This window comes from Colletotrichum fioriniae, assembly GCF_027942845.1.
Source record: "Colletotrichum fioriniae strain IMI 355084 chromosome Unknown scaffold_4, whole genome shotgun sequence".
Classification (NCBI taxonomy): Eukaryota; Fungi; Ascomycota; class Sordariomycetes; order Glomerellales; family Glomerellaceae; genus Colletotrichum; species Colletotrichum fioriniae.
The window spans coordinates 803,302-818,598 of record NW_027076840.1 but is presented as its reverse complement, the minus strand read 5'-3'; the positions used below and the strand labels follow the sequence as shown (position 1 = coordinate 818,598).

General features: G+C 55.0%; 6 protein-coding genes across 6 annotated transcripts; 5 read left to right on the top strand and 1 right to left on the bottom strand.

The window, feature by feature from the left end:
* Nucleotides 1-1,518: 1,518 nt before the first annotated feature.
* On the top strand, nucleotides 1,519-2,934 carry N0V96_004063 (uncharacterized protein; the record flags this gene model as incomplete). Its single annotated transcript, XM_053188130.2, has 1 exon — nucleotides 1,519-2,934. One exon carries the CDS (start codon nucleotides 1,519-1,521, stop codon nucleotides 2,932-2,934), a length of 1,416 nt encoding a protein of 471 aa, XP_053054092.2.
* A 1,980-nt stretch (nucleotides 2,935-4,914) lies between these two features.
* Nucleotides 4,915-6,201, top strand: N0V96_004062 (uncharacterized protein; the record flags this gene model as incomplete). Its single annotated transcript, XM_053188129.1, has 1 exon — nucleotides 4,915-6,201. One exon carries the CDS (start codon nucleotides 4,915-4,917, stop codon nucleotides 6,199-6,201), a length of 1,287 nt encoding a protein of 428 aa, XP_053054091.1.
* Nucleotides 6,202-6,560: 359 nt separating this feature from the next.
* Nucleotides 6,561-8,702, bottom strand: N0V96_004061 (uncharacterized protein; the record flags this gene model as incomplete). Its single annotated transcript, XM_065757011.1, has 2 exons — nucleotides 6,561-8,133; nucleotides 8,170-8,702. The coding sequence occupies 2 exons, from the start codon at nucleotides 8,700-8,702 to the stop codon at nucleotides 6,561-6,563; spliced, it is 2,106 nt and encodes a 701-aa protein (XP_065614224.1).
* Nucleotides 8,703-9,489: 787 nt separating this feature from the next.
* Nucleotides 9,490-10,535, top strand: N0V96_004060 (uncharacterized protein; the record flags this gene model as incomplete). The annotated part of the gene is made up of 3 exons (XM_065757010.1): nucleotides 9,490-9,609; nucleotides 9,670-9,718; nucleotides 9,775-10,535. 3 exons carry the CDS (start codon nucleotides 9,490-9,492, stop codon nucleotides 10,533-10,535), a joined length of 930 nt encoding a protein of 309 aa, XP_065614223.1.
* A 329-nt stretch (nucleotides 10,536-10,864) lies between these two features.
* N0V96_004059 (uncharacterized protein) lies at nucleotides 10,865-12,732 on the top strand (the record flags this gene model as incomplete). Its single annotated transcript, XM_053188126.2, has 3 exons — nucleotides 10,865-11,036; nucleotides 11,097-11,493; nucleotides 11,559-12,732. The coding sequence occupies 3 exons, from the start codon at nucleotides 10,865-10,867 to the stop codon at nucleotides 12,730-12,732; spliced, it is 1,743 nt and encodes a 580-aa protein (XP_053054088.2).
* A 131-nt stretch (nucleotides 12,733-12,863) lies between these two features.
* On the top strand, nucleotides 12,864-14,474 carry N0V96_004058 (uncharacterized protein; the record flags this gene model as incomplete). The annotated part of the gene is made up of 2 exons (XM_053188125.2): nucleotides 12,864-12,871; nucleotides 13,031-14,474. The coding sequence occupies 2 exons, from the start codon at nucleotides 12,864-12,866 to the stop codon at nucleotides 14,472-14,474; spliced, it is 1,452 nt and encodes a 483-aa protein (XP_053054087.2).
* Nucleotides 14,475-15,297: the final 823 nt, after the last annotated feature.

Sequence of the window (15,297 nt, the reverse complement as noted above, 5' to 3'; positions counted from 1 at the left end):
CAATTATATGATGGAGATCAGGAGGTCAATGACTACTTATACACGTATATGACAATCCTCAGGACACGCTTTATGAGTCTTTTTTCCCTTGTATGAAATCTTGGCGAAATAGGCAGAAGTGCGGGTAGAGAAATTTCATCCGGGGCCTTGAAGTTCGACCGGGGCTCGCCGCCCGGGTCTGATGCCACGAACACGAGCGCGGCGGGTGAGATTCCAAGTTGGGATTAGCTGTGAAGGGCCTGTCAGTGAGAGGTCTGGTAACGTTTCTTTTCTCCCCGGCCGGTGGTTCGAGAGTTATATCTCGCAAGGAGGAAGATGTGGTGAAGGGAATGAGAAGAGCGAGTAGCCGAACCAGCAATAACTGAACCATTCGGCAACATAGAGGAGCGAATATAGAGATCAGCAGAGTCCGAGGTTCTCAATAGACTCGTACAAGAGGATGTTGAAAGAAGACTGGAATTGGCAATCACCGGGTACCGTAAATTTAATCTTGACTGTGCCTCAATTCAGGGATTAAGAGAGACAGAGATGTTATAGGTCGCCCTGCCCGTTGTTATCCACCAGGAGTAAGCCGAAGGACCGAGGACGTGCACCCTGCGGGAACCTAAACGTGACCTTATCTTATTATTTCCCGTCCCGTTCAGTTGGCGGCTAATTAAATCGTCTCTTCTTTTGACTCGGCTAACTCTAAGCACCAGATCTTGATTAACCTAACCTTGGCTGACAAGACGGACAACTGGCCCCGACCACTTTGTCTCTGCTCCAGGTCTGCCCCTCCTTGCTTCCCACATTGTAAGGTACCTTGCCTTACTTCAGCTGCTCTTCGGTCCGAACTGTCGCCGTCAGTCTCAACACGGTGAGGTAGGTGCCAGCTAATTCGTGGCGTAGGTTGCAGGACAACCAGGAACACCCCAGAGTTCAGCTCTTACACGCAACTGGCAGCTCCCAACGGCCCAATAAGCGGCGCCAATTGCAAGAACGGCTTCTGTCTGTCACTGCTGGCGAATCACGTCCAGTTTCAGGACATTAACGCCCAGCTCTACTCCAGACCAGTAGCGCTACGGCGCATCATATTGCGACGTCAATCGCACCAAAGACGTCTTTGCTGCTTGCGGTGTTGCCGATCCTGAATCATTGTTGTGACTGTGAGGAAGCCCCAGTCGAGCTGAGCTGAACATACTGCGTTCAGTACCTTACTCCGTCCCTATCCGTAGGGACGGTACCTTGTTCGTGCCGACTCGGCCTGCATCCCGCGACGAGACATTCATTCCCACCCAGCCAACCGTTGCAACGCCCTTCCTTGGCCGTAGGTCAGCCCAGCAGCAGCTCCAAAAGAGCCCCATTTTACATGCAAGTAACGGCCCTCCCAAGCCTTCCAAGACGGCTCTGTACCCCGGAACACGCGTACATGAAGCCCTCCGAGGGGCCCTAAACCCCCGCGAAAATCCTCCTCCACGATGGGTAACTGCTTCTCACTTCTTCTCCCTCCCCTCCTCCCCCTTGCTCGAGACCGCCGCCATGACGAACATCACTATCCGCAACCTCACGGCCCTGCCAGTCACCATCAAGCGTGTCGAACGCTTCGAGGGTGAGAGGAAGCGCACCGGAGACTTCCTGGGCAACACCTTTGGTACCATTGGCTCCTTCATGAACGCGACCAACTTCACCACCAAAGAGACCCACGCAAAGGGAGATGCCCACCAGACCGAAGACGTCGATGTTCATGTCGAGCCATTCGCCATCAGCGGCACCGAGATTGGCGCACCAGACATTGGAAACCACGATGTCGTTCGTCTCCAGTTCGAAATCGAGGGCCACCGTTATGAGATCGACGCCCCGAGCCCCACCAACCGCTCTTCCGTCATGAAGAAGCTCGACGATGCGCCTCTGGAGCTGACGGCCGTCTACGTGGCCAATGGCGCATTCCTCGCCATCATGTCGTCCGCAAACCTCAATGCCTGGATGCACGAGCTGCGCGACGAATACCCGCTGCCCCTCCTCTCCATCCCCGGCACCCACAACTCGCCGACGTGTTACACGGCGCTGCCCTCCGTCCGCTGCCAGGCCGTCGGCGTCCGCGAGCAGCTCGACAATGGCGTCCGCTTCCTCGACATCAGAGTCTCCGTCTCCCAGGACAACGACGACCTCGCGCTCGTCCACTCCGCCTTCCCCATCTCCCTGACCGGCAACAAGTACTTTGCCGACATGCTCTCCGACATCTACGCCTACCTGGAAGCCAACCCCTCCGAGACGGTCCTCATGTCCGTCAAGCGCGAGGGCACGGGCAAGGGCAACGACGAGCAGCTCAGCCGCTACCTCCGCGACCGCTACGTCGCCCGCGACGCCCACCGATGGTTCGTCGAGCCGCGCATCCCGCACCTCGGCGACTGCCGCGGCCGCATCGTGCTCATCCGCCGCTTCGGCCTCGACGAACCCCTACGCGGCGAGCACGACGGCCGCGGCTGGGCCATTGACGCCCAGAACTGGCCCGACAACTGCGAGGACGGCACCGTCGGCGGCGGCCTCATCCGCGTCCAGGACTTTTACGAAATCGACCAGTCGACAAACGTCGAGAAGAAGATCAACTTCTCCCACGGCCAGCTCGAGCGCGCCGCCGAGCAACTCTTCCACCTCCCCGGCATGCCCGACTTCAACGCCGACGCACCGCCGCTGCCCTTCTTCGTCAATTTCTTGAGCGCGAGCAACTTCTTCAACGCCACCTGCTGGCCGGAGCGCATCGCCGCGAAAGTAAACCCGGCCGTCATAGAGTATCTCTGCATACGCCACGGCGAGCCGGGCAAAGGCCCGCATCAGCTCAACGTCGGCGACGCGGCGACGGGCATCATTGTCACGGACTGGGTTGGCGCGCACGGCGACTGGGATTTGATCAGGTGTATCGTGGGCATGAACGCGCGTCTGCAGCTCAAGCACTAGGTGTGTCTGGGCCGGAGCGTGCGACTGGAGACTGGCGCAAGGGTTGTGGATATCAAGGGAGGCAAAGCATCATCATTACACGATCAGAAAGCGAAGCATCAGAAAAAGATATTGTGATGAGAATATTATTTCTTATTATTATCAAGTCATCAAACTATGGAAGGTAGATCAGGTCTCACTCAAGAGTCCAGGTTGTCTAGAAGTTGTCAAGTTAGCGAAATGTTCTGCTAAAAAGAAATTGCAAAACCAAAATGTAAAAATGACATGTCTCGATCAGTTCTCCAAGGTGAATCGGTTTATGTTTTCTCTTTCATGATATTCAGTACTAGAGCTAATAAAAGGTCATCCGTGAGACGGGGGTGGATTGCGCTTGCAAGGCAAAAAGATAAGAAAAATTTGTAGACCTACCATTCGGGTATCATAGCAAAAGGAGAAACATCAGTACAAGCAAATTACCTATGTCGCGGGTTAGCGGCTTGTCAGGCAAGTATGAAGCAAACACCAAGCGAACAGTCTGTGAGCAGTTAGTGATGGTGTCCAAATGATGTGAGATGAGGGCTTAAATTACCTCAATATCAGAAAGTGTTAATTACGTTCATGTCCAGCAAACACCGAGGTGAGCGCCAGTCAAACAGTGTGAATACTTGATCAACTCATCATAGTATCGAGAGACTGAACACGGTCGCTGCCTTGGCAGCAGAAGAGAGAAAAACGTGTTTACCTGTGTCGAGAACAGTCAGCATTGCCAGTCTCAACCAGATAACGCAAGCTTTCAAAGGGCCCCTTTTCTGCGCGCGGACTCAGAGAAGGGACCCTTGAACCCAAGCAACAATTGGTAACCACGATCAGTTGACGATCGATCTCAACAAGAAGCCCCGACACCCAACACCACAGAGTTTGTACGCTCCGTTTGTTTCTGGCGAGGGGCGTCGAGGTTCGTTTATGTCCGCCCGTTCGTTCAAATCTTCCTCATTGTGGTATTTGCTTGTGGGGGGAAGGAAAGCATGGAGGCGGAGCCTGGGAGAAGATGTATTTACCTATCCGACTTATGTTAGCTTGAGTGCTACCGGGATAGATACGAGCAAAAGAAGATGAGGTTTTGGCTCTAGATCAGACAAGGCTGAAACTATTGCACCGGATTCAACATTATGTATTCTGCATGAGGAATCCCTATGGTGTACGAAGTGTTCATCATATAGAGGCGAAGGGGCAAGAGGGGCTGAAGAGAAGGAAAAGTGCAAACGAACCTTTTGAAAATAGTGCCAAAAGCAAGGGCCTCAAAATTTGAAGCGATTGAAGATTCTGAAGAGAAAATTCTGTTGCGCGTTAGCTTTGGTCCCACAACTTCATAGACGCGAAAAGAACGGAAGCTGCGCAAGAATTTGCTCAGTTCTAAAGAAAAGTGTCACACCATGGAAATAGGTCTGATTTGGATTGTTCAATGTTGTTTCCAATCATCATGCAAAAAGACAAAAGAAACCAGGTGAACTCTCATGAGACGAAGAAGATAAACTTACCAATTGGAAGAATTCCCAATGCCTGCCATGCGCGCGCCAAACTGGCGTTTGCGCAATGGCAGGCAGAGGGCGAGAGGTCTTGGTGATTGACCTTGTTGAGTAAGGAAAAGAGAAGTCGGCAGCAATTGGAAGAGCTTCGAGGAAAATTTAAAGGAAAAGAAAAAAAGTCCAGAGTGGGGGTCTTACCTCGCGAGAATGCGCTAGCCAATCTTGGACTAGCGGGGTTTTGTCCACTGGCATGCCTGTGGCGGTGCTTTCGGGAATCTGTGCTGACAACCTCAGGTGGCGAAGTCTATCTTATCGCCTCCCTCCTTATAAGTGCTCCCCGCGATCTCCCGTCCTCCCCCAGGTCTCCCACCTTTCCCAAGGACATAGCTCCAGGCACGACACTGTTCGACTCAACCTTGACGTCTCTTTCACCGGTCGTGATCTCTTAGGAGTCACTCCAAACAAACCCGCCAAAATGTCTGCCGCGGGGGGTATATGGGCTCCAGCAGCCCTACGCCTCCTCCGCGTGGGCATCACCAGAACGACAAAGATGATACGAACCAAACTCGCAAACGCAACCCGCCCAGGCGTCCAGGGCGAGCTCGCACACATTCCCATTCGCACGACGCCGACTGGCCGACAGCCCATCCACCCGGCCGCTCTCCTCAGACAGAAGCGCGCGGGACGCTGGTACTCGACCCAGAGCATCAACAACACCGTTCGCCGATGGATCTCCACGAGCGGTAACCCCGGCGGTAGCAGCGCACGCTTCAGCCGGGCATCGTTCCCGAGCTCAAACACATCTCGCCGCGTGAGCCAGATGACCGGCCGCGCGCCCTTTGCGAGCACGCTCCGACCGAACCTCACCGGCGGCGCCATCGCCCGCACCCAGGGCGGCTACAGCGTCGGCGGCGGGGCCCGCTACTTCTCCCACACGCCTGCCGCGCCCGCGCAGGTGATCCAGAACGTCTCCGTCGCGATGCGCGCCTTCTGCCTCTCTGGCCAAAAGGTGCGCTACGACGGTCTCAACGCCCGCGGCGACAAGCGCTACCGCGCCGTTTCGGAGCTCGAGCAGGCCGCGTACGTCAAGATGATGGGGGCCGCCGCCCGCGGGAACCCCGGCTCCTTCGTCGACTTCCACATCAGCCCCACCGTCACGGCCCTCAGCCCCCTGGCTGCCGCCGCCGCTGCGGGTTTCACCTCCGCTAACGCCGAGGCCCCCCCCACCACCCTCAACGAGGATGGCTTCCTCGACGTCCTGTCCATCGACTTTGCTCGCGCTCTCAAGGACCTCGCTGTCGTTTTCGCAGACCTGAAGAGGCTTGCCGTGTTGGGCGATTTGCCAATCACAATGGAAAAGAAAAATGTGCTTCGGGTGCGATTCCCTGGAGTTGACGCCGAGACCGTTGAGCGACTGTGCGATGATGCTGGCGTTCAACGAGGCATTGTGGGCCAAGACGCCGATTTTGAAATCGAAAACGGCGTCCCGATGGCGCTTCAATTCCCATACGCCCCTGGCGACGATGTTAAGACCATTACTTCGCCCGGCGGTTCACTGCGGTCACTTTCCGGCATCGATGTCGACTTGGAAGAGGCGTTCATGGATGAGATGGAAGAGCACTCTTGGATGTCAGACCCAGAGGGATATGAAAGCTTATCGCCCACCCCAAAGACCAGTGATGACTGCTCTGATGGATATGAGGGGCTTGAGGGCATCTACAGATTCCTGGAGGAGTGTGACCGCAACAAGGGACGTTTTTAACGAGTGGGGTTTCCTATGTTTTATCAACGGTTGAAGCCGCAGATTGGATTCTGGGCGATGTACGGATCCACACTCTTTGTACAATAACATGAGACTCTGGCCTCGCGAAATGGCCGAGTGGTGAAATGAAATTTCTTATATCCACATCGAGGCTACGTCAGTATTCAGCAGTGCATCGTCACACGGTAGACGTCATAAGTGATATGTCTTGAATTGCCCTCATCTCCTATTGATACACTTAGAAAGTAACCTCGCAGACTTCCTCAGGCGCATTCTGTTGATATCTAACTCTGTGACAGTGCTCGTTGCGCAATACTGCGAGCCAATACAATTTACATCCAGAGATTGGCGAACAATACTTAGCCCTCGTAATCCAAGCCCACTGCCTTGTACCAGCTCTTCTTCTCTTGCTCGAGCATCGCCTTATCTTCCTTGAGCACCTTCTGGAGCTTCTTGGCTCGCTTGGGGCTGCCCAGAAGCGCAGCAAGGTCGCTACTGGCACGGGCACGTGGTGTTGTTGCCTTGACAGAGGAACCCGCACGGTAAGGGCTCACAGGGGCAAGAGGCTCCTTGACCTTCTTGGGCCGTCCTCGCTTCTTCTGCTCCTTCTTGGGAGGGGGCGTCGGGGAACCCTGATCGAACTTGTGTGGGGTGTCAACTTTGCCAATGGTCATGGTCACGCTCTTCGCGTCGTCCTCATGATTCTTGTTCTGCTTGCGCGATCCAGTAGTGTCAAGAACCCAGACCTGGCCACCCGGAGATTTCGGTGACTTTTCAGGAACGAAGCTAGGCGCGGGATGCTGAACGCTGTGCGGCTTCAAGTTCAAGAAGGGGTTAAAAGGCGTACGACCAGCTGAGCGAATGAAAGATCCCCGATTGTCCGGAGTGGCTGGAACAGGGATGCGAGTAGGTCCCTTCAACGCTGTACTGGGGGACGATGTCACCTTCTGGGGGTCGTCGATAGAGGTCTTGGTATCCTTGATCCTGTCCGGCGTGGCGGACTGTTCATCCTTCTCGGCGATTGAGAGCGACTTGCTTCGAAGCTTCTGTTTCTTCTTTCCCTCGATGATCGTGGGCTCAGCGACCTTTGCATTGTGAACCGGTGTGTCTCGCTCAGTATTGGTCTTGTCCTCCTTGGCGACAACATTGTCCAAAATGTGTCCCGCCTTCTTGGGTTTCTTGCATTTCTTGGGTACCTCGCCGTCCTTGGCGTCCTCACCCCCAGGGCTAGCTTCAGCTACATTCAGCTGCTCGTGTTCCTTGACGTCGTCGATGACTGTAATAGCATGGGCAAACTTTGCATGCTTGGTCTTCTGCCTCTTCTTTCTCTTGTCGTTCTTGGCCGCGTTAGCGAGAACAGACGTGTCCTTCTTCTCGAACACTTCTTGAGTTGGAACGACCTCGGAACTGCGGTCTTGCTCTTCTTTGTCGATATCAGCCACAGCACTGGAACGAGACTTCTTGTTCTTATGCTTCTTTCCCTTCACCTCGACAGTAGACGCAGATGCGTTCTTCTGGCCCTCGGCCTTCTGGTAAACAGGTGAAGCCTCGCTAACATCAGCTTCGTTTCCGTGCTCGATGGGACGAGCTGTAGCCGACTTGGACTTGGACTTGGACTTGGACTTGGACTTCTTCTTAGTCTTCTTCAGCCCCTTGGCGACATCAGCACCAGAGTCAGTGTCCTCGGCATGCTCGACGTCATTGGTTGTGATGCTGTGTGAAGTGGCCTTCGGGATATCGCGTTGGTCCTCGGTACTCATCTCGTTGAGTGAGATGCTCTTGGACTTTTTGTGCTTCTTCTTGCGCTTGCTGTCACCGTCATGTTGAGCCTTTTCTCCCTGTAGCTGGGTATCCTCGTCTAAATGACCGTTGTTCAACTTCTTGGAGGATTGGGGGGTATCATCGTCGCGCTTTCGCTTCTCCTTCTTAGTACTGCCAATCACCGCGACATCCTTGTCCTTCTAGGACATGGTGCTGATAGCATCCGGCACAAGAGGACTAGCACTCAGATCATTCTCGAGAGCGCTGTGGTAATCGTCATTGTCGTCTTCCGAATCTTCAGTGTCCCAGTCAACGGAAGAAATGTCGCCGTCCTTTGATATGTGCTTGAGTCCCTCGCTTGAGGTGCTAGATTCGTCTCCGTCTCTCAGTTTCGACAGAAGGCTTTTGAGTAGGTCGACATCCCTCTCTCTAGCGCCCGAAGGATCCATGTCCAGCATCTTCTGTCTGCCATCCAGGACTTTGGTCTGACGGCGGATGAACTTTCTCTCTTTGGCCTTCTCGCGGAGTGAGAGCTGAATTAGGAAGTCTTGCTGATACTGGGCATCGCTAGACTGACTGGGACGCTCCAATGCCATCGTCATCTTGCTGTTAATCTGGCCTCTCTTGCGCATCAGGTCGGCGACGGTCTTTTGCAAGATTCTTCGAGTGTCTTTGTCGAAGGGCTTGGCCAAGTCGCAATCTCGACCCTTCTGTGGCTGGGCGGCTTTCGGGGGCGCCATCGTGTCTTCGTGTAAGCTTACCTTGCACGAGTAGCACGGCGACGAAATGGGAATGATTTGGGTGATAGTACAATTGTTGCTGGCTTGACTCGAAATAGTCTGGGCGGTGCAAATTAGACGTTTTTGCCAGGTCAAGGATGTGGACGCGGAAAGAAAAGGTTGGTGAAAGGATCTACAGCTGAGGTGAAGGAAGGAGCTCCCGTCTGTTCGGTGAAGGAAGGCACCTTCCACCCTGCGAGAGCTCCCGCCCTAAGGTAGGTGGTCGGTGTTGACACCTGCCGACCTCCGACGCTAAGCGGCAGCGAAGGGATGTTGTACCTGAGGGAAATCGCAACGGAGGCTTCTACCAATCTGCCAAGTGAGGTTTTCCAACAACATGGGCCGTGATAGCCCAGATTACTGATACAATGAGATGAATCGCCCACACTAGCATCCTCTAGGCCCTGTAAATCGGCGGCCCTGATACAGTAGATCCCGAAGTCGAGATCCGGGGTAAAGCCCAAGATGGCGCAACTCCACCCCCACATTTGAACCTCGGCATTGGCGGCCCTGGGTTTCACTGCCACTGGAGCTGCCCTCTCTGTCCGGTTAGCTGGCCGGTTAGCTGACCATCAGCTACGCCGAGGGCAGCTTGGCCATCGCCTGTTAAAACCGTCGCGAATTCCCCAGAGCTCGGCCGAGGTGCAACTCTGCTCACTTCTCCCCGCCTTTTCTTTTCCAATTGCAATTCAGACTCGTTTTGTATCGCTAGCTGTACATCACACAGATTCCTACAGAAAACTTCACAATGAGCGGCCCCGGTGTTGGATTCGAGTACCCCCGCCAGCCCGTTTCCTGGGTAAAGCGCGATGTGCTGCTCTTCGCGAACACTATTGGTGCTACCGACGACGAGCTTCACTTCCTCTATGCAAGTTTTCTCCTCTCATCTGACTTTTATGGCTGTTGATTACTGACCGTTTGCCAACAGGAGCTTCACCCCAACTTCGCCGTCTTCCCTACCTACCCTCTCATTCTCAGTGAGCTCCGTCATCTCAGTCGAATACTGCGATCAACCCAGCTAACAACGAGCCAGCATTCAAGGGCGACACCCAGGAGGTAGTCGACTTCTACGCCGCCCAGAAGGCCGTCCAGATCCCCAACGTTCCTTCGTTCGACGCCCGCCGCGTCGTCGATGGCCAGCGCAAGATTGTGCTTCACAAGACCATCCCCCCCACTTCGGCCGGCAAGAAGTTCGAAGTCCGAACCAAGGTTCTCGGTGTTTACGACAAGGGCCGCCCCGGCTCCGTCGTTGAGACCCAGACCGACCTGGTAGAGCTTCCCAGCAACGAGGTCTACGCCAGCGTCATCACTAGCAGCTTCTACATCGCCCAGGGCAACTGGGGCGGCCCCAAGGGTCCCGCGACCGAGAACTTCCCTCCCCCGAAGGACAAGAAGCCCGATGCCACCTTCTCCCAGGCTACAAACAAGGAGTCGGCGCTCCTCTACCGCCTCAATGGAGACTACAATCCTCTGCACGCGACCCCTGAGCCTGGCAAGAAGATGGGCTTCCCTGGAGCTATCATGCACGGACTGTACTCCTGGAACTCGACCGCCCACGGTCTGCTGAAGGCCCTCGGTGGCAGCGACCCTGCCAACATCAAGGAGTACCAGGCGCGCTTCGCCAGCCCCGTCATGCCCGGCGACAAGCTGGTGACAGATGCCTGGAGGACAGGCGATGTCAAGGATGGATGGGAAGAAGTTCGCTTCCAGACCAAGGTGGAGGGCGGAAAGACCGTTCTGAGCAACGGTCGCGCGCTGCTGAAGGTTGTGGAGTCTCCCAAGTCGAAGTTGTAAAATAATGCATTTTGGATGAAATTTTTGGAACATACAGTTCAGATTTAAGCACAGCATTCTATAACGTCATAAAATTACGTTAAAACACTTTGAGACTCTTTCGCTGTCGTGTGGTTGTTGCCATGGTTGTGCTTGGTATTGATGACCACTCTTGCACTCACTAACAATTTTGACGTTCAGGGTCAGCTCCAGCGAAAGAACTCGCTCACTCACTCGAATCTCGTGAATCATTCTGCTGCCTGCCCGCCAGAGCATCGAACCAACTACACAAAAAATGCGCATAGCACTTCGGACATCCCAGCGGTGACGACAGATTGCTGGGTTATAAAATGTCGTCAAGTAATTACGTTGGTCAGCGCCTGTCTTACGATAATGCACTTTGCACTGTTCGCTACATAGGGCCCGTCGCTGGCACATCAGGCAGCTGGCTCGGCGTAGAATGGGACGACACCGGACGCGGGAAACATGACGGCCAGCATAAAGACGTCCGATACTTTCCATGTTAGCTCATTTCCCCTTGTACAGTTGTGTCGACAATGGAGTTTCTGACTGTGTCCGCAGGTCTCTCAAAAGCCCCCACCGCCGCTTCATTCGTGCGGCCAACCCGCCGCGCCGACGCCGCGCAGAGCTTCGTGACCGCGTTGCACGGCAAATATGCCTCCGAGGCCGTCGCGAAGCGCGAGGCAGAGATTCAGCAGATCGTATTCTTTGGTAAGAAACCTGCCGAGGAGGTCGGCTTCGACAAGATCCGCCGGCAGCTCGCACGCGTCGAGGACTTGACCATTGTCATTCTCGACGGCACGCGCATCCAGTTGGACGTTGTGGACGGGGACAAGAGCATCAAGGAGACGAGCCCCCTCATTTTTGAGCTGGATCTCAGTAGGAATTTGTTTGAGGAGTTCGACCAGGTGATCAAGATCTGTCAGGAGCTGGATGGCTTGAAAAGTCTAAGACTAAAGTACGTTTTGTGGCCTTTTCTCGGTTGTTGTTTTTTTTGATCGGCTTTGACTGACATTTTCTCAGCGGTAACCGCTTCCGAGTCATCGGGACGGGAGAAACGTCGGCCTTTGCAAAGGTCACTGAGCTAGAGCTTGAGGAGACACTGCTGGACTGGGAAGCGCTCTGCGGTCTCGCTCGCAAATTCCCGTCTCTCGAGACCTGGAGCTGCAGCTTGAATCAGTTGACCGTGCTGCCCAGCGTCTCGTTCGGATCGCTCGCCGCAACGCTCACAACTTTGGATCTCGAGTTCAACGAATTCACATCCTTCTCTGACATCGCGGCTCTGTCACCCCTAGAGTCTCTCCGCAACCTCCACCTCAAGGGCAACAACATCGCCACCATCTCCTCTCCTTCCGGCCCCGTCCCAACATTTTCATCGAGTCTACAGTATCTGGACATATCCTACAACGCCGTTGCAGGCTGGGCCTTTGTAGACGCCCTCCCCACGTCATTCCCGGGCCTCACGGCTCTCCGTTTCGCCCACAACCCAATCTACGACCGCCCCGACCCGGATGCCGCCGGCAGCGATAACCAGACAAAGTCGACGGACGAGGCACACATGGTGACCATCGGCCGCCTCGCCTCACTGAAGGCCCTCAACTTCACAGCCATCTCGATCAAGGACCGCGAGAACGCAGACATGTTTTACCTTTCCCGCATCGCCAGACAGCTCGCTTCCGTACCCGAGGCCGCTGAACCAGAGATTATCGCTCAACATGCCCGCTACAAAGAACTCTGCAATCTATACGGCGCGCCAGACGTTATTCGCCGTGACGAGATCAATCCTACCTACCTCGAGGCTCGTCTGATCACCGTACACTTCACCCACGTCACAGCACGTCCAGGTGGCGGCCGGGAACAGCAACTGACCAAGACGGCCGCGATCGCCAAATCGTGTGACGTATACGCCGTCAAGGGTATCGCGGGAAGGCTGTTTGGCACGGAGCCCCTGAGGCTGCGTCTGGTGTGGGAGACTGGCGAATGGGACCCCGTTGGAGGGTTCGACGACGAGGAGAATGCGGATGATAGCAGCGACGAGGAGGACGCTGTCGGAAGGAGTGGTGAGGGCGCCGCTGGAGCGCAGGAGGCGAGAGGAGGTAGATGGGTCAAGAGAGAGGTTGAGCTTAGGGATGGGCCGAGGCAGTTGGGGTTTTGTGTGGATGGAATGGATGTCAACATCCGTGTGGAAGACAGATGAAATTTTTTGATTTAGCCCTTTCAGTGGTCTCGCGGGATAATGCATATCGATTGCTGCTAGACTGCGTATTGCCTTTTGTTTGTAGTGTCTAGACTGCGTGTCATTCGGTTTGATATGTTTATACAAGCGACATGGGCATGTACGCATCCTGCCGAGCAGAAGATTGCAACAAACGGAAGGATGGGAATGAGACAAGACAGAGCTCCTAACAGAAATATGGCTTCACGGTCTCGTAACCTCTTGATCTTAAACAGTGTGATATTTCCGTTATTCAGATTGAAACCCGTAAGTTCCTCAGAATCAGCGCATGCCCAACCATGCCGCCCAAAGTCACCAACGCCAATGCTTTCAACACGGCCCCTGGCAACAACACCAAGAAGGGCCTATCTCACTCGATTCACAGCCCCCAAGCAGACGATGGCCCTCAGATACGACCGACGCACTTCATCGTTCGCGAGGGCAGCCCCGGGGCCATCGTACCTGTCATACCAGTCGACCTGCTCCCAGACTATGTGACCATCGTCGGCCTGTCGCGTATGCTGGCTATCAACGACACCACCGGCATGTCGAACCTGGGCACGTTCGCCAAGCCGCAAGGTCATCTTCAGCTACAATTCGTGTCCCCAGCGCATGATCATTCCACTGAAGGTCCCGAGAGCCCGGATTCTGGTTGCCATCTCAAACCTCAGCGGCCTGGACCTGACGCTGCAAAGATCAGCCACGGAACTGGCAAACAGCCTCATATTGCAAAGGGCAGCGGTGTCGGTGTATCTTCAAAGTTAGCTGCCTCGCAGCCAACTCCCAAAGCATTGGGCAACGTCCCTCTTCTCGCTCCTCCTCCTCCTCTCCCACCCCGGGTCCTCGACTGGGCTGAAGACGATACAGAGTCGGTCTCGACAGACGACTTCTCCTCCGCGGAGCTCTCTGCGCTAGACTCCTCGTCAAAGTCCTCCTCTAGCTCCAGAAACAAACAAAAACCTCCTCAGCGAGCCCCGACCCCGGCCACGGGCGCCATCAAGGAGAAATCGGACGCCGAGATCGCGGAGCGTATGCTTGAGCTCGGCCGCGTCCAGCAGCAGGCCGCCGCCCGTAACCACCATCACCATCCTGCCCAGGCCCTGAAGACAATGGCAGCGGCGTCTTCTCACAGCAGCGACGGTAGCACCAGCACCGGTATCGCCGCCGGAGCCCCGAAGCCTACTCCTCCCAAGCCCACCGCCGGAAAGCAAAAGGTGGTACGGCCGGACGGTAGCCTCTGCCGGCACTGGTGCCAGACGGGCCAGTGTAGCTGGGGCAACGAGTGCCGTTACACGCACCAGATGCCCCTAACGCTCGAGGGGCTCGCGGACGTTAACCTGACGGAGCTGCCGTCCTGGTGGCGCAAGCAGGCCGGCTTGCCTGCTGAAGGGACCATTGACCCCCGCATCTTTGCTGTTGCCACTGTTGCCCCCGGTCTGAAGAAGAACAGCCTCTGTCGAACGGCACTAGGTGTCGTCAACGTTGCTCCGCCGCCTCTCGAGTCGTCGAGGAAGGCTACTAAGGTAAAGCCGGGAAAGGTTGAGAGGAAGATGGCGAGGGAGCTTCGAGGCGTGCAGTTTGGGATCGAGAGGGCGCAGGCGACAATGATGTCTCCTGTTGTTGCTGTTGGCAGTAAGAAGCAATTGGGCGTAGGGCGAGTGCAGAGTCAGACGATGGGGATTCAGCAGCTTGACGAGGTTGTTGAGAAGCTTGTTGATATCTAATCCTACCTTGGGTCGACATGTCTGTAGTGTGTAATGTTCTTTGTTGATTAGGAAGTGGAGGATTGATGAACTGCACGGTCAATGCAATGCAATTTGATATACTCCTTTTCCAAGAGCCATCTTATGTGAAGATAAGATACTGTATGGAATATCCAATGCCGGAGATCACTCTGTTCCTGGTGTCGGCCATCCGCGGCGCAATTGCTGGAAGCCATTGTCAAGCTTGCTTGTAAGCTTGCCGAGCCCGGCGTTTGACTTGCTTCAGTGCAGAAAAGGCCCAAGGGTAACCGGTGATAAGGACTGGATCCATGTTTGGGTTTTCCGATACTTCATCCTCCTATTCCCAGTATTGAAGCCGGACTTGCACGATCTCCGTTACGTTGTAATGCACCGCCCAACGGCATCCCTTTGAAACAAGGTCGAATGAGCAAGGTAGCTTGGCTGCATCCGTACGACTTCCACGCGGGAAAGAATATAAGCGTCTGACAGCATGTCCATCGGACGGGGGGTTACGTTCAACGGTTCAGATTGATAATGTAAGCGGCTAAAGTCCAGCTACGGGCTTCCAAGACGCAGCGAACTTCTCACATTTCCGACCGATCGGGAATCGAGGATTGTGGTAGATGCTAAATCCGTTCACTGGTTCTTAACCCCGTACAGACTCCAGCGAATGAAAGCGTGCCAAGGCAGGCATTCGTCCAGTGTACGGTACCTGCGCAAACGACTTACTGCACCCCCACACTGCACTTTGGCAACTGGCAACGTATCTGCCGTGGAAGGAAGTGCTTTGGTGCTATGGCGGGGTTGTAAAGCATTTCGGTCT